This window comes from Microplitis demolitor, chromosome 9, assembly GCF_026212275.2.
Source record: "Microplitis demolitor isolate Queensland-Clemson2020A chromosome 9, iyMicDemo2.1a, whole genome shotgun sequence".
NCBI lineage: Eukaryota > Metazoa > Arthropoda > Insecta > Hymenoptera > Braconidae > Microplitis > Microplitis demolitor.
Genome location: NC_068553.1, coordinates 241,161 through 266,479, shown reverse-complemented (window position 1 = coordinate 266,479; position 25,319 = coordinate 241,161). Strand labels below are relative to the sequence as shown.

Here is a 25,319-nt window from a genome sequence, read left to right as displayed (position 1 = left end):
ATCAACCCATCAGGTAATGGGTCAGGATTCTAGAAGCTCAGCATTACCTCATTCCATGGCACAAAGACAATATGTGTCTGTGGTTTGAATGGCGATCGTCCAAATTGTAGTGTGACAGCTCCCCCACCATTGACGAGCAGATCAAACCAACCGTCATCACGTGTCAATGTGAAACCTTCCAAGGGTGTACTTGTACTGACACGCACGCCCATTAATCCTGTTCCCATTGATGTCACTACTCGTCCACGCACCACCGCTGATCGACTGTCAAATTAATTGATAAATTAGCTAACAATTTTAACAATAACGATCTTATTTATCATCATCAAATAACTGTTTAATAAAAATATATATATATATATATATATATATCATTTAATTTTATCTACTGTGCTAATGCAATCTATGCAGTATTTGAGCTTAAGTCAAAAGACGATACACTAATTTTATGTATAATATATTTTTTAAGTCTTATATTATTTTTAAAGCATTTAAATGCAAAACGTCACTTAACACAATAGGAGTTTAGTTTAAGGCATGCGACAAAAATAAATCAATGACGTCTGAATATACATTTATAAGTAATCAATTAAATATATAAGGAATTAACATGCAACAAATAACAAATTATATTTATAATATGGAGATTAAAAGTACCAGTCAATAATTATTTCAATTAAATCAACGGCCGCAGTGACGTAGCCAAGTTCTCTAACGTCACGCGGTATCTACTAGTACGGCCCGAGGTAAAAAACTCTTTGGAATATTATTGACTGGTACTTTTAAAATAATAGTAGATAAACGTCACACACACACGGACGCACGCACGTAAAAAATAACGAAGCTGACTATCGATAATAACAAAAAAAAAAAAAAATAATAATAATGATCGTCATCAACTGGAAGACTTTATAGGAAGACTTCATTCTTACCTCGTGTTGAAGTGATTCCAGAACACACTGATCGAGCAGCACGGATAAAACAAATTCCAGTTAAATATTTATCAAATTTATCGATTTATTTAGAAAAATAAAACAATATTATTCACACAAGCCTCAATTACATTAGAAAGTAGAACAATAAAAGCCGAAAATTCATCATAAAAATTGATCCTATTTTTTGTTTCTTTATTTAAATTTTACTGCGAACCGATTTTGGGAGTAGGGTTACATCTTACCACAGACATACATAAATATTTATATAAATATATACAAACACACTTTGTTAGGATTGTTTTTGACATGGGTCACAACATTGCATTATATTTTACTAATTAAATTAGTACTTTATGTATCGTCTTAATAATGTATTTTGTTGATATGATATGTTATGAAGAATTTATTTTATGAATCTAATGGTAAATGAATATTATATAAGTAACTCACCTTTCGTTGAAACTTTCTTGACGCGCGTAATTCTGCAAACTACCTTCGTCAATCAGAAACTTCATCCGTTCAAAGAAAGATGCGGTTATTGCGGGTGGCTGCTTACGGAGCAAGATATCGATAGGCTTGGGCGCTGACACGCACAATTGGCTACCTCTGCAAGCGTGATTTCCGCAGCATTCAGGATCCGCGCAGTCGATTAGACCATCTAGATAAATAGCAATTCATTAATTTACTGATGGCAATGCAGCGCAATAAGTATAATTGGTTTGAACCCTGACCTTTGTCATTGTCACGTTGATCGTTGCAGTTTTGCTCCAACAGAACACCACAGTCTTTACCATCCCAGCCGTCGTAGCATCTGCACTCCCATTGAGCGTCTGCATTGACTCGACACTGGCCGTGGCCTGAGCAGGAATTGGGGCAGCCTTCCATCGTGCAATGCCGACCATTCCATCCAGTGACACATAAACACGTTCCGTTTTTGCATTGCCCGTGTTCGTTACAACGAGGGTCGCACTGTTTGAGATTGCAGAGCTCGCCAGACCATCCGGCGACACAGTCGCATGCATTGTCAACGCAGTGACCATGCGGCCCACAATCCAAATCACACAATTCCTTGGAGCAATCATCACCTGACCACATCGGCTCGCAATGGCACGTCTGGGTTTCTAGATCAAAGTTACCATGACCACTGCAATCAGGAAGACACTGCAGGGCTTCTTTATCCATCTGACTGCAATCAATTCCCTTCCATCCCTTTTTGCAAATGCAAGTTCCCTCGGCGCAGAACCCGTGACCTGAGCAAGTTGGATGAGGGCAATCTGGTTCCTCACAAAACTTTCCTTTGTATCCACGTACGCAGTTGCACTTGCCGTTGGTACAATGACCGTGACCATTGCAATCTGGTACTTCACACTCGTCGTGCCTTAGCGAGCATTCCTTGCCCTTCCATCCGGGGTTGCATTGACACTCGCCGTTAATGTACTCACCACGTTGACTGCAAAGAACTGGGCAGACACTTTCACTGCAATCTTCACCACCAAATCCTGGATTACATTGACAGTGACCTAGTAAACACTCGCCTTTGCCACTGCAACCATTCGGACAATTGTGAGTCATGTCTTCTGCTATCACAGCAATGAATGAAATTTCCTGAGGATCACCGTCGTCGTTGTAGAGTGAAAGGAACCAGTGACCGGGTTCCATGTAATGAGTCACCTCTTTTTTTATCGAAGGCTGTAATCAGGAAATGGTTTGTTTAGAAAAACCCATTTGGGTAATGGATTGTTTGTTTGCGTTTAGAATAACTTACGTGTGAAGCGCGAGTTGTTCGGGCTTTGAATCCGCTCAATACTTCCAGTAGATCGTATTGCGTGTGTGTAGGCAGTGCGTTCCTTCGTGCGTAGACTCCAATAGACGCCCCACGAGGTATATTGTAATCAAACCTCACGTAAGCAGCTTCCGATTGGTAGAATTGCATGTTCCAGTAACTGTACGCGGGAATTTCTTTGTTTAAATGCTGACCTAAGGTCACTTGAGCGAACGTCGTACCGTCTGGTGGAAATGACCTGGCGGGGAATGTTCTGGCACCTATAATTACATTTATATTTTAGTACCAGTTCATTTATAAAATCAATTTTCCTGTAATTTAATCATCTCTTATTATTCAAGTGTTAGTTTGTTAGTAATTCCACTTACTCATAGCCTTATTTCTATGTTTATTTGAAGAAGTATTTGTGAGAAAAGTATAAATTAGAGTGCAAAGCATGCAAACAAGCCCAAAAAGTTTACAAGCAGTAAAATAATTCATTATTTTTTCGATTCACTCAAAAAACGGAGAAATTCAAAATTTCGATTTCGTCTTTTTTTGGCTCTAAAGGCTTGGAAAATTTTTTTCATCAAATTTAAATGCAGCAGGCAGCTAAATCTACATTTTTACGATTTGTCGATGAGGTTTTCAAAATTTTTAATCAAATTTTTTGCCAAGATACCAGTCGCTAAAGTCAGACCAATGCTATTGACTTAGTACTGAATGATTTTGCTCACAGAAAGTTGAGCCCGGTTCTAAAGTGGGTAAGAAATTATCTAGAAAAGGTTTGAATTAGTTTTGAGCAAAAAAAAGGCCACGTAATCGAAATTTCGATCCCCAGTTTTAGAATGAGAGGAAACGTGACCTCACCTTCCAAAATAAGAATAGTAGGTTCCGGTGGCAAGGGAGTAGTACCACACAAACCCTCAGTACTAAACCCATCAGTTGATTCGGTTTCACTAACAGTAGTTCCCTCAAACTCGGAATTGTAACTCTGAGATTCTTCCGAGTTATCTACATGATCATCAGCAAAAGACTGATCATCTGCTGAAAAAGAGTCCCAATCATCATCAGACGAGTCCATACATGGGCAAGAACACTCGCATTCCCCGCCAGCCCAGATGGGAGGTGGAGAACCCGGAGGCTGAGGTGGCGGAGGCAGTTCCAGTGATTCCAGTTCCAGCTTAGCCCCAGCGGGATCAGGACCAGGAGTTTTAAGTTCGGGTATGTTAATTATCCCAGGAGTTAATAAATCACCCGGCACAGGATTACTCGGTACAGATACAGATACTACGTAAATTTGTTTAGATGTAGATGTAAATGAATCCAAGCTCGATATCGTGACGTTAACAAGAATACGTGATCCAGTATCAGTTTGTTTGTTATTATTTGATACCGGATTATAAAAATCATGCGTTTCATGCGATAAATCTTGAGATTTGTTAATATTATTTGACACTAATGACTTTACTCCTGATGGATGCTCGTCGTAGTCTTTAATCTCATGCGATTCAAACTCTTGGCTTTCTTTCATCATATCATCCTGTGATCCTAGTTTATGTTCATCCTCTTCGACAGTATAAGTATTTTGAGGTGACTCTGGACTATCGGGATTTAGTTTTACGATCTCGACAACTTCGGAATTGTAAAGAGATCCGGGAAAATCTTGCTGCGCCTTTTCAGGCACGTCTTCTATTATTACGCGGTCGGGTTCATTTATTTCGGTTGGTAAAAATGATTCGAAAAGTTCATCTGTTATTTTTATCACTGACTCGGTTGTTAATTGATCCTTTGATTCAGTTTGGCGTGAAATTGATACCGTTTCATAGTTCGAAAGAGTTGATGAGCTTCTATGATTTGGGAGAGTTGATAAATTTCCATGGTTTGGAAGAGTTGATACATTGACCCGATTTGGAAGAGTTGATACATTTTCTGGATTTGAAAGAGCTGATAAATTCTTATCATTTGGAACAGTTGATACATTTCCACTATTTGGAAGAGTTGATACATTTTCATGGTTCGGAAGAGTTGTTATAATTCCACTGTTTGGAAGAGTTGATACATTGCCCCGATTTGGAAGAGTTGATACATTTTCACTATTTGGAAGAGTTGATACAATTTCATTGTTTGGAAGAGTTGATACAATTTCATGGGTTGGAAGAGTTGTTACAGTTCTACTATTTGGAAGAGTTGATACATTGCCTCGATTTGGAAGAGTTGATACATTTTCACTATTTGGAAGAGTTGTTACAATTTCATTGTTTGGAAGAGTTGATACATTTTCATGGGTTGGAAGAGTTGATACATTTCCACTATTTGGAAGAGTTGATACATTTTCATGGTTTGGAAGAGTTGTTAAAATTCCACTATTTGAAAAAGTTGATAAATTTCCATCATTTGGAAGAGTTGATACATTTTCATGGGTTGGAAGAGTTTTAATCATTAGAGATGATGCCTGATCAAAGATTGTAGTTGGATCATCAAAGATAGTAGTTTGATCAGCAATAGTAGTACTTTTATCATCAGAACTAGGAGTCTGATCATCATAAAATGAATTTTGTGATTTAAATGTAATAGTTTGAAAGCTAGATCCCAAAGTAACCTTATCACCATTAACAAGATTAGTATTTTCATAAAAACCACCACCATCATGCAACAAGTTATCATGCATAGTTACCATTTTATCTAACTGAGGATTATCTGAATTCCATTCATCATGCTGGATAGTGTCTCTACGTTTTCTACTATAAACAATACCATTAATATCAACAGATTCACGATTCTCACCTCCTGATGACGGCTGTCGCGATCTACCAGGAGTCGAAGTTGCTGATGCAGACGTCGAATTTTTAGTCTCAGACTTTTCGCTGCTATCACCAACCAGTACGTTACAGGCCTTCGTTGTGTGATACGGCCAAGTAACTGAACTGGACGCTATTAAAAAATAAATTATTTTGTCAAAATTTGTCTGGTCATCATAATATTGTTTTTATAAACAGTTATTATTGAAACTCATATTCTGGCTGTAGTATCGAATTTACGTGAAAAATTAATCAATACTTTTTTGTAGAGAATTAAATTTCCTATAAAATTGAATTTATGCTTTTTTATCGTCAATCCAATATTTAACCCAGAATTTAAGTTACAAGCTCTTCAAACGTGTAAACCGATTTTTGGGAACTCCGTTGTTGAGTACTTGTAATAAAATGAAGTTCATGACTTGACTATCAGAGTTACATAAAAAAGTAATCAATACTTTTTTGTAAAGGATTAAATTTCTCGTAAAATTGATTCAATACTTTTTTATCGTATTTCGAATAATTATTTAGTTATCGCAATATAAAAATGATATTTACCAGCTAAATATATTAAAGCACCAATTAGACAAATTGCGACCGTTATAGAAACAATAGCGATCAATTTCCAACTGCACCAGTCTATTCCTTTACGGAAATGACACCTAATACTTTGCCTCCTCATTGGAATCATTGATGGCGCATGCCCGTAAGGCAACGGTACCCTGGAAATTTATAAAAAAAAAAACACTTATGAATGAAAAGTTTATTTGTAAGGCTGTCTTATGAATAGGAATTTAAAAAATAACAGGAATGACAATTCATTTCGAGTACTCATTGTTCGAGTGCCTGAATGCCGTCAACAAGAGTCAGTTCGAGAATTTTCATTCATATTTTCGAGAACTAGGAAAATGAAAGGTGCTAAAATAGTAAACTGTGAATTTTATGGTCTAAAGTTTTTTTATAAAGACGCCATTTGTCACTCACCTGTCCATATTGTTTTGTAACTCTACTTTTATTGGACTATTTCCTGTAGACTGATGTTTGTTATTGTATTCATTCTTATTATTCTCTGAAAACAAAAGAAATTAAAATTTTAAAACCCAATTTTCTTAAATTTTATGTCTCAAGTTAATTAAGTCGGCAGAATTGACTGCATATATGAATTCGCTGGTAAATTTCCTTTAATTTGATTACCCACATCCTTATATTTAGCCGACAGAAAAAACTGCCTCATATTTATGATATATAATATATGAAATAAGTATGATATCCAAATATATCGATGTGGGTATTCATTCAACGCGGAATCACGTGTACTTGATGACTATCTGAGTGAATTTCCCGTATAAAATTTCTAGTCGACGCCAAAGTGAAAAAACCCCTCGAACTAAATAATCACGAGTGAATTTAAACGACCCCGGGGCGCTCTAAAACAGGTAGAAAAAAAAGAATAAATCTATACTTTTAAGAGCGCATTCTAAGAGGTGAAACTCACGTGATTCTTTAAATGCCCGAGCAATCACGGATATCTCAGTAAACGCCATAATCACGTTCGTCATTCCATGGCCCTTCCTCTGGGCACACCCGCAATTAGAGGGGCATTACATGGACTTCCCACGCTATGCTTGCTATATATATAGATATATAAAGGTTACAGAAGAGGTCCTGAAGCACAAGACAAAGCCTATAAAGGAAGTATCGACCCTCTGCTCAAGACTAAACCAAACTGTGTTCAAATTCTACCTTCCCCAAGTAATTACGGCTGAGAAAACACATGGCTTGGATGATGGCCATTGCTCAGGGATAGTCTGGATGTTGTTACACTTGATAGTTTGCATATAATGGCTTCTCAATGTTTTTTTAACGCTTTTTATTTCAAATGCTGATTGTTTACTTTCACAAATTGGGCAAATGGTAATGGGCGGAATGCTGTAACTCGGGTCCAAATTGTCGTACTGACATAAAAAAAAATTGATTTTACAGATTAAAGTACCTAATTTTAAAAACTTTGTATCATTAGACCCTTAAATTATATTTTTAGTTCAAAATTTTAGGTCAAAGAATTTTTTAAAACTTCGGGAAAAAAAAGACTGATTTTAAAAGTTCTGTAATTTGGGTCCAAATTGACGGAACGACTTGACCAAAAATTTATTTCAAAGCTTAGAATACCTACTTTCGAAACAATCCGGTCATTAGACCCTTAAATTGTATTTTAGATTTATAATTTGGTCCCGAAAATATCTTTTTAAATTTCGAAAAAAAGAGGCCAATTTTTAAAGTTGTGGATCGTGGGTTCAAATGATCGGAATGGGTTAAAAAAAAATCTCAATCACAGCGTAACCTCTCTACATTGCGATCCTGTTGATTGATTTATTTTAAAAAGTTGTACACTGGGTGTTAGAAGGCGAAATAGTAAAATTTAAAAAAAAATTAAAATTTTCAAGTTATAGTTTTTGGGGCAAAAGTGATCCTGGAAATCTTTTTAGATTTTTTTGGACCCGGCAGATGAAAAGTACATAATTTAAGCTTGAATTCGGTATTTTTTAAATTAGTGTACGCTGATTTTTCACGGAGATATCGAATGTTGAATTTGGACATTGAGATTTTTTGTCAATTTCTTGAGAAAAAAAAATTGAAAACTTTATTACCCGTGAATTCTCAAGAGAGGAAAATGTCAAGAGTGTGAAAGGACATCTGTGCTTCTATTCCTTTAAGGTCAGGTTAAGTTTCAAGAGCGTGGGACGACCTTTTTGTATAATGATTGATGGGCTCTATTGACTTTTATGTCGAAAGTTTATGACTAGCTGACAATTTTTTATGGTTATTATTGTTATTTTTAGTATAAAATCCTCAACTTACTTGGTGGTTTGTTATAAAAATTTCCAGACGGCGTACGAACAAGACAAGAAGGCTCTAAGTCTAGATCACGCTCGTGCTCGCTTGTTACGTGGCTACCTGGCAGTCTTCCGTTCAAACGATTCATTGTGGGGTTACGAGGTGGCACATCGGGCGGTCCCCGTGGTGCCGAGTTGTCCAGTAAACAACCTATAACAAAAACGATTATCACTTATTATAACTCTCATCCTTTATAAGGTCACTTGAACTAAAAATTACTCTGAAACTTCTATTTGTCATTAAATTCCCTCTAGCTTGACTACCCACATCAATATATTTCAACAACTCAAAAATATATCACATATATAATATATGTATATATTTTTATGACCATTTTACCCAAACCTAGGGTTGTGGGTACTCATTTTACGTGAACTTGCCTCAGTTACACGACCACCAAGCCCAGTTAATTTTAAAAAAATTTCTGGTGGCCCTACAACTGGATTTCAGTATCGTAAATCTTAAACTAAAAATTACTCTGACACTCTTGTTTCTGATGAAATTCCCTCAAGTTTGAATACCCACAACAATATATTCAATCACCTTAAAAATATATCACATATATATTATATATGTATATGACATTATGACCATCTTACCCAAACTTAGGGTTGTGGGTACTCATTTTACGTGGAATTGTCTCATTTACATGACTACTGAGCCCATTTATTTTAAAAAAATTCCTGGTGGCCCCACAACCCGATTTCTGTATCATTAACCCAACAAAAGTCAACTATGATGATTATCATATTTTTTTGTTACTGACATGTGAATATAAATATATTTTACGATAGTTTATCTTTATTATATACAAATATTATATATTTTTTGTCCCGTTATCATAACCATACTCGAGACTTTAAAAAGAATATATTTTTTTTTATCTATACATCTTAGCCTGGAGCTTCTTCTTTTCATTCTCAGTATTATATTCTCGACCGCCATCAATGCACTTGAGACTGCTATACACCCACATACTGAGACTCTGAATAAGAGTCTATACAACAAGACGTTTTTAAATTCTACAGTTGCTCTTTTCATGCCAACCGATTTTTTACAAATTCTTTTTTTAAAAACTCACAAACTTAAGGCCTATTTTTTACTTGCGTACTAACAGCACGATAACGATCGATATCACGATCAAAGGGTTCAACAAAAGCCAAAAAAATTTTAACCGATCTAGATCAAGCCAAACCCTTTTTTTAAATCCAGGCTTATTTTTTTCAGTCTTTTGTCATCTGAAAAAGTTGACATCTACCTGGGAATACATATTTCAAAATTTTAGATCTAGAAATTTCATTTGAAAAAATACAACAAGATTTTTTAAAAATTTTTCATATTTTTCGAATAAATCACTTTAGCTTGTGTTCAAATTATAGGATTGTTTTTAAAAAAATTTCAATTTTAAGATTTAAAACTCTATTTTCATCTACAGTTCATCAAATTTACGTCAAAAATTTTTTTTATTAATATAGGTACAATAGTTACCGAGATATCGAAATTTGAAATTGACTCCACGGAGTCAAAAATCGAAATTTGTTATTTTTGACTAGTTAAGAAATTTTTAAGCTTCTTAACCACTAAAGCATCTAAAAGTACACATTTAAAGCCTTCAAATCATATTTTTTTTATTAAGAAAAGTCCAAAAGTGACCGAGATATTGAAATTTGAAATTGACTCCACGGAGTCAAAAATCGAAATTTGTTATTTTTGACAAATTTCGATAATTTTAAAAGCTACATCCTTCAAAATAAAAGATCTGAAGTATGAAACTGACGTTTTTTCCGCCACTCGAAAACCGGCGTTAAAAATTTCCTCATTTTTTGTGCCGACAAAATAAAAAAAGCTCATTAGTTACGAAAACTAAGTTAACTTTGAATCGTAACAACAAACTGCCTCGCATTTGACAAAAGACCATCAATAGCCGAAGAAATTTAAAAAAATCCATAAAAAAAGTTCCATCTGAGTTCTCGGAAAAACCAGAGGACCCTCATCTCTAATAAATTCCATTAGACACGGGCTCTTGGTCATGGAAAAAAATAAAGACTCAAGTGAGAGTGAGCAGAGCATGAGTATGAACAAGAACATGACCATCAGCATGAGTATGCCCAGTGTTTAGTCAAAAAAAGGAAGAAAAAAAAAAAACCAGATATTATGTTACACGTTTTGACATGCCGGTGAATGGGAGTGCGCATCTATTACGCGGCCGGGTGCGACAACAAACTACAAAGGTTTTTCTACCTAAGCTAAACAATAAGATAAAAGAAAATAAAAGACCAAACGGTTTCTTTTTATAGTTTGAGTATTGACTATTTGTAAGTTCAAGCTTACTATTGAGACTGGCCATCCATGCGAAGATAAATCTACCGTCTGACTGTTATTTCATTCATAATTCGCGCAAAGTTATACTATTATACCTGTAAAAAAAGACTAGTCATCGGTAAGTATCGGCATTAATAATGTCAAGAGACGCACACTTCACCTGGATAATTTTTCAGGTGTAAACTTTCTTGACACTTTAAAGTTTAAATTTGTTTGCGGTCATGTTTAAGTGTTAATAGAGTCACTTAGGAGTGATAAATGATAGAGAAAAAATTTATTACTCTGATGAAAAATTCAAGTCTTGAGTTTGTCTGAGAACGGGGAGCTGAGTAGTGGGTGGAGTTGAGTTCGAGACGAAATTTCATGAAGTTTGAGTACCCACATCGATATATTTTGAATGGTGAAAAATTCGAGGCAAGATGGCGCTGGTGGAGGAAGTTAAAAAATAAAAAATTTGAACTGGGGGTTGTGGGTACTCTTTTGAAAGGAAACTTGCTCGAGAACTTGGGTACGATGATTGTTTTTGAGTAAAAAAATTTCGAATCTTGAAGTAATGATTTTTAGGGTGCTCGTTAGGTTTTATATTTACAATACTTGTGTTCAAGTCGTTAATAAATTTTCGTTAGTAAGTAAGTGCACTTATTGTGCTGTGCATCTGAGAAAAATCTTGGATAAAAAAGACGAGAGGGTCAAGAAGGTTACCGAGGGTAAAGCGAATGGAGATTGGATGAAAGTCTGCTGAGAGCACGAAACTTTAACGCCCTAAGCACTGAACACATGAAATGGTTTTAATTGGAGCTTGGAATGCTCGAGTCATCAAAAGGGGAGCCTTCTTTATGTCCCACTGCATTCGTACGACATAATTTAAAACATTTTGTTCAACCGAGGCAAGATGGCCGCAAATATTATCTAAGCTCACGTTTTGCAATAAATAAGTTGAAATTTTTTTCCCATTCTCCTTGACTTATGAATTTTATTTTTTCAGATGAGACTTGAGAAAAAATTATGCCTGTACTTTTATTCGTGACGTCATTTCATGAAGTTTGAGTACCCACATCACCAGTTTCAGGCCAAAATATTTTTGACCGGAAATTGGAATCGTTATAACTAGAGTACGATCATTTTTTTTAAAACTAAGGTTGTGGGTACTCTTTTTACAGGGAATCGGATTAGGATTCCAAAAATCCAAGAAATTTTATTCCAAAAAAATCTTATGAACCCCAGTCATTAAAAAAAATCTCCAACCGATTTTTCTAACCGATCTAACCCCGTTCCTAAAGCTTCTCATCTAGAAATGACATTAAATAATAAATCGGGTGTCTCATCAGTGCAATTTAAGTTATCTTATAATCTCTATTAATTCCACGATTAACTTTCCTCGTATTATTTTTCTTCCTTACTCCTTAGCTTCCCTATCCTTATCCAAAATAAATCCGTTAAGCTCGTAGCTCAAGATCGATGTGACTTGTCTGCGTTCTGCAATGAGAGTTGCCGTAGATACGAGAGACGAGCAAAGAGTCGCCCTCTGGTTACATCTGAAGTAATCCAAGAAAGACCACTCAGCTTTTTTCACTGAGAGAAGCAGAGAGAAACAGTGTTGGCAAGCAAAATAACTTTTAGATAAGTCAAAAAAATAGACAGTCCTGCATTTGGCAGCTCGCGGATATTGAACACAGATATCTACTACGATTTCACCCTCTGAAAAGAGGGTGTGTTGCCTTCCCCTATTTTATCGACCCTTTTACTCTCTTTGCTTCTCTATACCCCTAGTCCCTTATGCGATACACGCTCTTTATGTGTCTATATATACATATATAAATATATATACAGGACATTTTAGTTGGTTGTGTTCAAGGCACGAATTTCCCGGCAATTAGATACCGATTCTGCCGATTCTCGAAAACGCACGTGCCAAACTGTCTAATGATAAATTCCAATAATTTTTCTTTTTTTCTCATAGTAATTTACAGCATAAATAAAATCGGTAATTAAATTCAACGATTTGGGTGGCACACATAAATATTTTTTTGTAGGCGGTCATTGACTGATTTATTGAATTTTTTTAATTATTTTGGGCGTGGATTATTTATAGCGATTTATTACTTAAAATCTATGGGGTCAAACTGGTCAATATACCATAAGGTCTTTTTTAAGTCGGGCAGCCGACTTAATCTTAAAAATTAGTTCCGACCGATTCTACCCCAATTCATTTTTTCCGATGATTAAAAAAAATATTAGAGTTCCTTCTAAATTTGAAATTAAATCGGTAGATTTATTAAGAAAACAAAAAATCTAAAAAAAGTGTAGTAACCCCTAAAAATAATAATAGTTATTTAAGAAATAACATGGCCCTCAAATTCAGTAAGTGCGTGGGCCTCGATCTGTCATAAAAACCAAACGGAAGTTAAACCCGACACACAGAGACACACACAGAAATTTAAACACTTGGTCCATTAGCATTAGACCCTAAAATTAAACTGTTTACACTAATCGATCCAGTATTCAAGTCGAGAATATAAGACGTAACATTCCCCCCCATTGTAACAAAATCTAAAAAAAACAGTTTATTTATTTTACCTCTGGCACCGTGACAATAAGTGTACTCGTTATAATCGATACACGATCTCTTGATCAACTCTTCGTCAGGTACAAGATCAAGTAAAGCCGTAGGATCGCACATTATTGACGATTCATTTGATGAATTAAGCATCAAAACATCAAAATCATCGTTTTTGTTGTCGTAGTGATACATTAATATATGATTATATTATTAAACAATCTAGATATTCAAAAATATATATCACTTATCACACAAACAATCACTACATTCACTTAAAGATATCATTACACTAGGCTAATTCATAATGATGGTAATAAATATTTTTCCCACGGCCCGAAATCACAAAATGACATCAAACCGTTTTATTCCACGTTTATTTTATATTTATATATTTACCGCACTATTATTAGTAATTTGTAAAACGGAAATCGTGAAGCAAATGGGAGGTTTAATTGATTTTTTAAAAAAAAAATTAATAAAAAATGACTATACTGGGGCGCGATCCGCGGAACACTGACTTCTGACTCTATCTGCCGGCCCTAAAGATTCCGCATCTGAGCGTCTGCATTCGAGTGGATGGTGGGGGACTGCCTAAGAGAAAGGGAGAGCTAGTGGGGTGGGGGTGGGGGTGGGAGAGAGATGAAGAGGGGAAAGGGGAAGCAAGGGAGGTTGTTGAAAGGGGATAGGGACTGGGATAAAGTGGGGTGATGGAGAATAAGTTGTAGTGGGATATGGGGATAGTGGGAGATTATTTAAGTTGGTTCATAACGATCGAACATTTACTAGGCCGTTGCCTACTGAGACGCCGGGGTTTTATTTTTATATTTTATATGAAAATATGGAAAAATTAGGTTTTCATTTTTTTAGGGCTCGGAATTTAAATTTAGGCGGAAAATTGAGAGATCTTGTTCCCTAGAGCGTCCTAAGATGGTTCCGAAGAGAAATTGATCAGAAATTATGCGAAATTCTTGAAAATTCACTTTTTTCCGGGTTGCAAATATTTACAGTTTTTTGCTACATTTCACTACGAAATGGGTTCGAAATTGAAATTCAAGAGTAAAGTAATAAAAAATTTGTTTTCTCAGGTTTCTTAGATTGATTTCAAAGAAGAATTGGCCGGGAATTTTGAAAAATTACAAAGTATCTTGAATAGGGAGAAAAAAATTTAGTTTTAGTTGCATTTATTTTGTGGCATAAGCTCGAAATTTCGGGAAGTAATATTAACAGTTATTTGTTTCCTAGTATGTCTAGAATTGATTCGTAATAAGGAATCAATGAAAAATTTGATGAAATTCCGGAAAATTCACTTTTTTCATGAATGACTGCGAATAATTACATTTTTTTGCAAAATTTGACTTCGGAATGGGTTCAAAATTGAAATTCAAGAGTAAAGTAATAAAAAATCTGTTTTCTAAGGTTTCTTAGATTGATTTCAAAGAAGAATTGACCGGGAATTTTGAAAAATTACAAAGTATCTTGAATAGGGAGAAAAAAAATTCAGTTTTAGTTGCATTTATTTTGTGGCATAAGCTCGAAATTTCGGGAAATAATATTAACAGTTATTTGTTTCCTAATATGTCTAGAATTGATTCGTAATAAGGAATCAATGAAAAATTTGATGAAATTCCGGAAAATTCACTTTTTTCATGAATGACTGCGAATATTTACATTTTTTTGCAAAATTCGACTTGGGAATGGGTTCGAAATTATAATTAAAGAGTAAAGTTGTGAAAAATTCGTTTTGGGGATTTCGTAAATTGATTTCGAAGAGAACGTAACCAACAATTATGAAAAAATTTTCAAATTTTTCCAAATAGCCGCGAATAATAAAATTATTACTGAAGTTATTTCTGCGGTCTCATTGAAAATTGAATAAAAAGACTCAAATAAGAAAGCTTTCGTCTTCTACCAGTATCTGAAATCAATTTATCAGGAAAATTTCTATAAAATCTTCCGTTTCGGAATATAGTTGCCAATAATTAAATTTTACAGTGCATATTACTTTCTGGGCTAGATTCATAATTTAAATTACGAACTAAAAAATAAAAATAATATGAATATTTTCTAACTGTAACGACATAATATTTGGATAGAATAAATGTAGTACATAATAATCGTTAGTTAGCAAGGATATAAACGCGTGAGAGCCAATATAAACGTGATCTTTGTGTATAATCTGACTTGTGGTCATATTCCAGGCATTATAAAGGCTTATATTTATATATATATATATATATACATATATACAAAGAATAAGTTTTCGTCGGCGTTTTAAAGGAATTACTACAGTATTAAGGCGCACGAGTTGAATTTATGCGGTTACGTAGGCGTCATGGCTCTAACACGGAATACTTTAAGAGTTTCTTAGCATAGCAGTTGTCATAACACTTATAGTACCGGTTTTATATTTTACCTATACTATACTATACTACGGTAGTACACAGCGCAGTATCGATTACACTTGAGAATTATTATGGATATTTTATTTCATTATTGTAATAAAATATATAATCTCTTTTAATGTCCGGGATTTGTCTAATAAAAAATTTTATTTACTATTTTTTAACTTTTAGAGAGCCTGATTTACTAGATGTTATGAAATCTGATATTTAATATAATTAATTCGATTTTTTAATTTTTTATTATGGTTGAGTTATGGCTTTTACTCTTTCGAATGAGACTTGAAGAAAAATTATGGCTGTATTTTTATTCGTGACATCATTTCATGAAGTTTGAGTACCCACATCGCTACTTTTGGGCCACAAAATTTTTTACCGGAAACCGGGATCGTTCAAACGGTAGTATGACTATTCAAATTAAAAGTGGGGTTCAGGGTACTCTTTTTACAGGGAATTGCGTCAGAATTACAAAAATTCATGTCATTTTGAACTCAAAAAATTTTGAGTTCCTATATCTCAAAAATAAATCTCCAAAGGATTTTTTATTTTTTTACCATACGTCAAATAGATGACATAGTTGAACTTAAAAGTACAATTGATTTTTTTTTTATTCACTTTATAAATCAACAATAAATTTTTTTAACGATTTTAACCCTTATCCAAACCTGGTCCATTCATTGGGACTTTGAGCTGATCTTAAACTACGATAGCAGTGTCATTGTAACTCTTTATACCCGAGATCTCGGATTAAATAAATAATAGACCGACTCAGAGCTCAGATAAATTTTATATTTTTAATTTACAAATAAATAAACAATTTTTTTTTTCCAACACAACTCGAATCATTCAGACTTTAAAACTCTCGCAATCCGTTTAAATGAAAACTAAAAAAAAACCGTGAGCCAGATGGCAAGTGGTCGGGATTTAAAAAAAAATTGGGGATGAGGATGAGTCGAATTTAAAGGCAGGTAGAGGTTAAAGTAAAAATTATAGTTCAGATAGAATGTGAATTAACGTATAATGCAGGATGAGGAGCTAGGGCATCTTAAATTCTCATGTATCCGAAAGGAAACCTAGAGATACGGGTGAGATAAAGCATGAGAGTCTACAGGATATTGAGTTTCTTTAAAGGGTGATCGTCTGGTGTGTAAACATGGATGGTAATGGACCCCGTTTTTGTCAAAGATCTTGGTATTTATTTGTGTTAACTGATAAATTCCTTAAGAAAAGTGATATTTTTATGCTAGAATGCTTTTAAAAATATAAATTTAGTGCTGACTCCATTTCACAGCCGTAAGATTTCATGAAAAAACTCTTGACTTGACATTTCCACATCACAGGAATTTTTTTTACCAAAATCGTTGTGTCACAGCCGTAGATTAGACTCTGACGTATTCGAAACACACCCATAACTTTATTCTAGGGTAATTTGGTTATGAGTTATCGGTGCCGATCGAAAAAGTATGCCCTGGTCTTTGACTATCGATAAATCGGTATCTAATTATCGTAGAGACTTCTTTGAAGGCTCAAATCAAACCTTGGGAATCCTTCTAACTATCTAGGACCTCATAAGATTACAAAAAAATTTTCATCAAACTTTTCGAGGCCTTTAAAGTCAAAGTTAAAAATTCAGCGATTTCCCACAATGATTTTATCCCGAAAATTCATGAGAAGCAATTTCCGTTTTTTTAGATTCATTGTACGATGATTTTTCACGTGTAAACTTTAAACTCAAGACTCGGTCATCAAGGAGTGTAACTTCCGGTAAGGTATCAGATATCTAGTCACAACAATCTATTCAACATCGATACTCGTGTATAATCTTATGCGGTCTAAGAAACTTGGAAAGTGCTTTCCAGGGGGTCCGAAGCCCCACGGGAAAATATTAAACCCAATTTTAAACTATCTTGTATCACATCTTAACTCTGCCCGAAAATGATAATAAAAAAAAAAACACAACATTGTTGGATAAGTGAAAAATATAAATAACGATATACTAGATCAGTGAGAAAGTATGCAGACTTTCGAGTGAGACCATGGGTTTAGTTACCTAGTATATACGAATCACTACACGCTACAAGAAGCTCAAGGTATCCGATGATCTAAAACTTCCATCAACCACCTAAAGTTTCGATCGATCCGTTGGTGGCCTCTATTTCTACTCACCTCAGGTGGTCTCCATTCAAACCAACACACCTTCACCTCAAAATATATAAACTTTCATTATTTTACAATAAACATCACAACTTTTTATTTCATCACTTTTCCTTTATGGAAAATAAATTTATATATAATTTTTTTTTAACTGCCCATTTTGCCTCACACTCAATTTCATTTCCTGAGCCGCTAGAAAATTCACTATTGAGTTAACAAAAATTTTAGTTGCCTTCAAAATAAAATAAAAAAATTCGAAATTCTGTGATGGCTCATCTTACCCCAGTTTGTAACCAAACTTTCTGGGTCACTAGAGAATATAATCCTGAGTAAATTAAAATTTGAATCATGTAAATCGGTCATTTAGTCTATGATTTATGCAGAATTTAATTTTTTTTATTGGACCTGAGGTCGCGAGTTCGAGACCAGGTCACGGTATTTAATTTTTAATAATAAAAAAATTTTTTAAATTTACTATTTAGAGACATATAGTGAAACTAGGGTAATGGGAATGATATAATTTTTTTTAGCTGACCCTCGTTTCTCTACGGAGTATAATCAAGACCGGCGAGAAACAAAGGGGAATAAATCCCTGAGGACTCGTCGGTTGGCTTTCACGTCGTTTACGAGCGTCGAGATGCTAATCTCCTGGGTAAGTTGGTACCTTGCCGGTGAAGTCGTACATCTTACCCTTCACGAGCCTCTCGGTTTTCTCTCGGTCTCCTCTTCACTCCTCTTAACTCGGTTTGCTATAGACTCCGAGTCAGTACAGACTACAGAGTATAGTAATAAACCCAGAGCTGGAGAATGTAGAGGAGATGAAGGAGGTGAAGGAGTATCTGGCCGGCTGCTCTTCACCGATTATGCTAATGTTTGCGCCCACGCTCTCGTTTGTTCCCCTTTGAAAGCTGCCACGGTCTGCGCGGTCCATTGTGCCGGGAAATCGTATGCGACCCTGCAATAGCTGGTTATACTTATCCCAAGGGGATTTATCATTTCGTCTCTTTTTTTATCCAATACAATACAAAATACTTGACATTTTTCTCTATTTTATTTTCAACAATGCCCGAGTTTATAAGCAACTTTCTTCAGTTTTCAAAATTTATTTCAATTAATTCACCAGCACGTTCTATTTTCACGCTTAAATTCTCCGTTGCCCACGTGGCACATCTGGACTTTCGTTAAATTCTTCAGTGCATTCGTTAAAAAATTTGCCCGAGTCATTCATTCCACCGAAATTTTAAAATTTTGAACCAGACCCGTATGAAAATAACACATGGTTAAATATATATGATATAACAGAAAATTTATGTGGCGAATTTAACTATATTTTCTGATATATTTTTTTCATTAAAAAATAAAATGTATATATGGCTTAATATAAAAAACATATATATGGAATATATATATTGACTACTGTATATAATTTTATATTAAATCGGCGAAAATTTCTATATAATTTTTTATAATATATCACATATTTTTTTGTTGCAAACATATATGATTTTATATATTTTAACCATATATTGTTTTTTCATACGGGAGTGCAGGGTTAAAACCATATTTTATGCCGCCATTTAATTATTTAACTAAAATAAAATCTAAGACTCAAAATTTGAGTTAACTCTGGAAAAATTATCTGGCTGGACAATAAACCGGTTTATAAATGAACCCTTTTCTAAGGGGCCCATTGTGACGTGACAAGGATGATTCGTAAAAAAGTGAACTGGCAAAGGATAAGGAGAGAAACGGGAAGAGGAAAGAGAGGGTATGAAAAAAAATTAAAAAGGATATTGGTATATAGAAGAGTAGCGACGCCTTTTTCCGGAGGGGACAAGGACCTCAACCCTCGGGCATTGTAAGGGTGGCGTTGCAAGGGGGGTACAAATTGCTAGCCTGCCACTCAAATTGGCCTGACAACGAACAATTGCTCCTATTACATCGCATTAGTCGGCGGTACGCTCTCATGTTACTATTTCGTTATAGCGAATGTATGTGTGTGTATGTGTGTGTGTGGTGTGTGCCATGACGAAGGGATAAGGAAAGGGATGAATTCCGTAGGAGAGTTGATAATAACCATAGGGTTGCTTTAAGATAAATATAAAGGTGAGTTTAGAAAAGGGTAGAGTTGTTTCGAGGTTTCTTTAAATAGAAATGAAAGTTTTTTCTTTATGTTTTATGAAACGGGTGCTGAGCTTGCCACCTGCTGAATTTATTTATTTAGTACTTAGATACATCATTTTTACATAAACTATTAAAAAAATTTACTTTTATCGAAATTTATCATTTTCTAGTTTTTAGGTACACTGCGAAAAATTCCGATTAAATTTTACTATGGGTGCATTGTAACCCCGGACCATAAGAAAACTGGTACAAAATTTACAAGTGTCCCATAGTAAACGTATGCGCATAGGTCCCAATCGTGTCGTCTGCGCATATCGTTTACTATGGGACACTTGTAAATTTTGTACCAGTTTTCTTATGGTCCGGGGTTACAATGCACCCATAGTGAAATTTAATCGGAATTTTTCGCAGTGTATGATTTTCAGTTTGGTTTTCATTTTTGTTCTAGTATAATGATTTTTAGTAAATAATATGGGGAAAATGTCGTGAACGAGGTAAAATAAGAAAATATCACTAAATATGGTTTTGATGCGAAATAGAAAAAATTTCGATTTTTTACGAAATTTTTAATTTACTGGCATCTATTGTAGTTTTAAGGTAAAGATCAAAATCAATTATAAAATATTTTTTTTTAAATTTTTTACGGAGTCCATTTTGCCTAAAAATGGGTAAAAGTTCGATTTTTTCATTTTTCCTCATATTTTCATTGTAGCTGGTCATTTTACCCCTAATTTGATATTTTTTTACCTAAAGACTCATTTCGAATGAAAAAAACCCCAATAACGCCTAAAACACGAATTTATCAAAAACTTGTTATTTTACAAAAATATCAAATTTTGTATTTTATAATTTTCCAAAAATTGTTTGATAGTTCATTTTACCCTATTTTATTAATATTGTAGGCTATTATACTGTTTAAATATAAAAGAATGGAATAAAAACATAAATTTGGTTAAAAAGACTTAAAACTGACAATAACTCACCGAAAAAAATTTTAAAAGAGCACTTGAGCCAACAAAAAAATAATAATCTATTGAATGAAGTTTTTTATTGTTTACATTTTTATAAGAGCACTTAATAATAACATTGTTACGGACACATCAGTGTCCATCTGTTATTAAAACTGGCATTGAAATTAAACAAAGGCTCGAACAATAATAACCTCAAAAATTCTCAGAGTGTTTAACTATCAACTCAACTATTGTACCAACAAACAGTTTCGTTAGTAATTATAATTATTTCTTTAGGTCCCCAAGTGCATTTTTGGGCCCGATGATTCAGTTGATGACTCAGTGACTGGAAATTTTGAGTGACAGCGGCTTAGATATTAGATAAGATTAATCTAAGGAATGGATGAGTCCAAGTTGAAATAGATTAAAAATCTATTTAGATTGTAGAGAAATATCTTTAGAGAAAAAGTCGGTTTTAGTTTTAAATTTGAAAATAAATGGGTGCCGTGTAATGGCGGAAGCCATGAGATGGTTAAACTTTGTAACGGAAGAACAAAATAAGGTTTCAGAGGTTTCCTGTAAAGAGACTCTTAGTTGATTGCTTATTTTAATAAAAGGTTTCAATTAATAACTTTTTTTTTTTTACTTATATGTAAATTATGTTTACACAAGGGGCAAAATGGGCCGTTCTTATTTTCTGCTAAATATTACTTTACAAAAAAATTTTATATTATTTTAATTGCTGACCAAAAATATTTATTTTGACTTTGCCTAAATTCTAACGACTTTTGAATTTTGACAAAAAAAAATTTTGAAAATAAGTATGGCGTGTTGGTACTCAAATTAACGGAAATTTACCGTAGATTAATTTTTTATTCTTTGGATTTTTTCATAAATTCAATAGTTTTTGAGTAATCACAACTTTTTGTAAAATGCGTTTTTTTTTTATTGAAAAATGACAATTTAGATGTAAAATTTATTACTGCGATAAAAATTACAAAAAATATGGTCAAGTGAACTGGTCAATGTAGTGTAAAAAATCTCAGCTCGATTGAGCAAATTTGTAAACAAAAACAGGTTACCGACTGTCAAGGGAGAAAAAATGAATGAGTCTACAGACTATAGATTATTTATTTTATCAAAATATATAGATATCTGTCGGCAATAGGAACAGATGTTGGACACAGGGCATGTGAACAGGTTACACAGCAATAATGCGGCCTTGAAAGAATAACGATCGCCGGATGATCAAAATGTCCGAGTTGAGTTGAGAGAGAGTGAAATGAAATAAAAAGCGGGCGCTAAAGGATGAGAAATTATCCATGTGTCTATTGGAGCGCTTTCCGTATGTCGTCGGTTATAAAACCCAAAATTATGGATAAAACATTTATGGGATATCCTAAAACTTATAAATTTAATGCAAGATCCCGAGAACTGAGATCGGTTTGATCTCATTATCATCTTTAATGATACACTACCCAAATTATCTTTTGGGATTATTATTAAAACCAAGTACTTCCGGTTTTCTGAAAAATTTCTTGGGAAAAAACAAAAAAAGTTGAAATTTTTTCCGGGGTAATTTTTTAAAAATTATGTAACTCAGTGAAAAATTGAGATAAAAATTTGAAAAAAGTCTTAAATTAAAGATTGAAGTCTCTAGTTTATAGTTAGGTGGTCGAAAATATAAAAGAAAATTTTTTAGAATGTTTTCGGGGGGTAAAATGGAGCCAAGGAATTTTTCAAAATTTTATATCATTACTTTGAAGCCTTTGAAAAGTATGATAAAAATATTTTTGAAATTTTCTGAGGTCCTGGAGGGCTGGAGGGATTCGTAAGCTTTAATTTGAGCCCTTACATGAGTCGATAAGATAATTAGGTACCGAGTTATCGGTAATTGAAGGTAAAATAATATTTTTTGGATCGGTTCCAATATCTCGTGACTAAATTACCCCACAGAAAAATGTTATATACATTTTTGAAAGAATACAGTCTGCTTTACAATAACTCTGGTAATAAAAAAATAAAAACGAATTTTTGTGATGACAAGCCAACAATCGATTCTAATGTTTAAATTGAAATAAATTTTTTCGAGATATTTTCAGCTTGTGTTTTTTTAGTTGCTTCTAAATACTGTTAACTGGCATGTCCAGAACAATAAATTGTTTATTCAGCTATAGGTTATTCATAAGAAAAAAAAAAATAAATAAATAAAATAATAGAGCGATGAAGAAAAATTCAGAGTTGAGGAAAAAAGAGCAACCCTGGGCAATTTTATTATGTCTCGAAAATCGTATAGTATAGTAGCCCTAAAATACTAAAGTCCATTGAGATGCATTGGTATTATATATTAAAAAGTCCCAACTAAAGGATGAAAATCCCCTCAGATATATTTTTAGTTTTATGTTTTTTCAGTTCGCTCATATCTACTCCAGGTATTTATATTCTAAAGGTTTTAATTTTCAACTAATAATATTAAAAAAATTCATTTTTCAAAAATTTTCCAAGCATCGATTCGTAAATTTCTTCGATTTTGTCTCCGAAGAATTTCAAAAATTTTTTTTTCTACTTTCAAAATTTTTGAGATGATAATTATTAGCACCAGCCTGTAAAACAGACTTTGACGTTTCCAAAACACACCCTAAAGTTTATCATGAGGTAATTTGGACCCAAGTTATTGGTTCCGATCTAAAAACATACGATTTTGTCTTTAATTACCGATAACTCAGTACCTAATTATCGCAGAAACTTTTTTAAGGGCTCAAATTAAAGTTTAGGAAATCCTCTAACTCTTTAAGACCTCAGAAATTTCAAAAAAAAATTTTATCAAACTTTTCCAGAGCTTCAAAGTGACAATAAAATTTTCTAAAAATTTCTGGATCCATTTTACCCTCCGAAAAAGTTCTAAGAATTTTTCTTTAATTTTTTTGACTCGCGGGTCGTAAACTAGAGACTCCAAGCTTCAATTTACAGTTTTTTCAATCATCCTAACCCGATTTTTGACAGAGTTACATAAATTTAAAAATCAAAAGTAAATTTTTTTGAGATTTCGCGCTTCGAAATTCTGCGAAATAAATTAAATGGAAAATTTAGTAAAATAAATAAGTTGATAGAGTAAAATTTTAATAGAGTACAGAGGCGATGAATTTGAAGTCGGCATAAAAATGGTTGAGAAAAATTCCTTGGATTGGATTATCGGGGTCGTATTTTTTTACCTCATAGATCCCTGGAGACTTTGGTTGGCAAGATCTCGTTTGGAGGTTGTGTATACTAGAGGTTGAGTGTGGATTTGTGTGGAGTAGAGAGAAAGTAGAGAGGGAAACTTGACGCGTTACTATATTGATCGACATACTGAAAACTGAGAAAAAGAGAAAGACAAAGTTAGTGTGGGTGGACGAGCAGTGAGAAAGAGACAAGTTGTTGTTGAAGATCCGTTGGTAAACCTCTACCCGGACGACTGGGTAGGTCAATGGGGTCTTCAAGAGCCCCCAAGAGCCACGTTAACGCCACTGATGGCTCTAGCTTTTCACTCTAGTCTAGGCCCAGAGTTAAGACTTGTCTGATTTTTATCACTATACTTAAATATTTATTTTAACCTCTGCTCCTCTCTCTCGTTATAATTATTTAAATAATATTCTTTTTTAACTTATATTTATTTTATCAAAAATCAATATTTTGAGTTTCCATAGATTTTTTTTTTTTAAATTATTATTATTTTTAGAAAGTATGTTAAATTCCACATAAAATGAGTACCAACAACCCTAGGTTTGAATTTGATGATTACCATATCATATATTTAATATATATGTGTGATATAAATTCGAGTAAAGCAAATATTATGATGTGGGTACTCAAACTAGAGGAAATGACATTTGTAGTCAAGTAGTATACATGATTTTATTTTTGCATGACATGGAAAAAATTTAAACTTTTGTAAAAAAATTTATTTGCGTCGAAAACTTTTGTGAGTAAAATCAAGTTAATATTTCGGTAACTGGTGTAATTTCCAGTGGAATAAGTACCCACAAGCCTAAGTTTGGGTAAAATGGTCATTATGTCATATATATATGAAAATATATGATGAATTCATGAGTGAACGAAATATAGTGGTGTGGGTACTCAAACTAGAGATAATTTTGTCGTAAATTAAAGGGTACTAGTAATTTTAAAATTAAATTTTATTCGTCTTTATTTTAGTACCGATATTTTGAGTAAATAAAAAAAAAGTTTAAGAAGATTAAAATCAATTTTCTTACTCTTCAATAGTCTAGTGTAATAATTTAAGAGTGAAAAAAATATTTTAGGGTTCAGAGCCCTTGAGGCAGGTATAAAAGAGAGTCAATAACTCTCAGGTATTTTTAAAAATAGGTATCGTCTTTTGTGTAACCAATTTAACGGTCCTCATGTTTTCATACAGAGATAA

The 25,319-nt window shown here is 33.7% G+C and overlaps 1 protein-coding gene across 7 annotated transcripts in view; it reads right to left on the bottom strand.

Moving 5' to 3' along the window:
• Window positions 1-25,319, bottom strand: part of LOC103575365 (teneurin-m) — an 84,261-nt gene that overhangs the window by 7,794 nt on the left and 51,148 nt on the right. The window contains exons 1-11 of one of the 7 annotated variants that reach the window (XM_053741835.1): window positions 13,290-13,788; window positions 8,355-8,540; window positions 6,480-6,564; window positions 6,054-6,217; window positions 5,375-5,631; window positions 3,568-5,299; window positions 2,701-2,978; window positions 1,667-2,624; window positions 1,386-1,593; window positions 933-959; window positions 48-264 (exon numbers count right to left, since the gene is read on the bottom strand). In XM_053741835.1, coding sequence (XP_053597810.1) covers window positions 48-264; window positions 933-959; window positions 1,386-1,593; window positions 1,667-2,624; window positions 2,701-2,978; window positions 3,568-5,299; window positions 5,375-5,631; window positions 6,054-6,217; window positions 6,480-6,564; window positions 8,355-8,540; window positions 13,290-13,464 — 4,287 coding nt within the window. In that variant the 5' untranslated portion in view covers window positions 13,465-13,788. Of the gene's footprint in view, window positions 1-47; window positions 265-932; window positions 960-1,385; window positions 1,594-1,666; window positions 2,625-2,700; window positions 2,979-3,567; window positions 5,632-6,053; window positions 6,218-6,479; window positions 6,565-8,354; window positions 8,541-13,289; window positions 13,789-25,319 lie in introns of those variants that run through there. The other 6 variants (XM_053741836.1, XM_053741837.1, XM_053741833.1 and 3 more) reach the window with 6 other exon arrangements.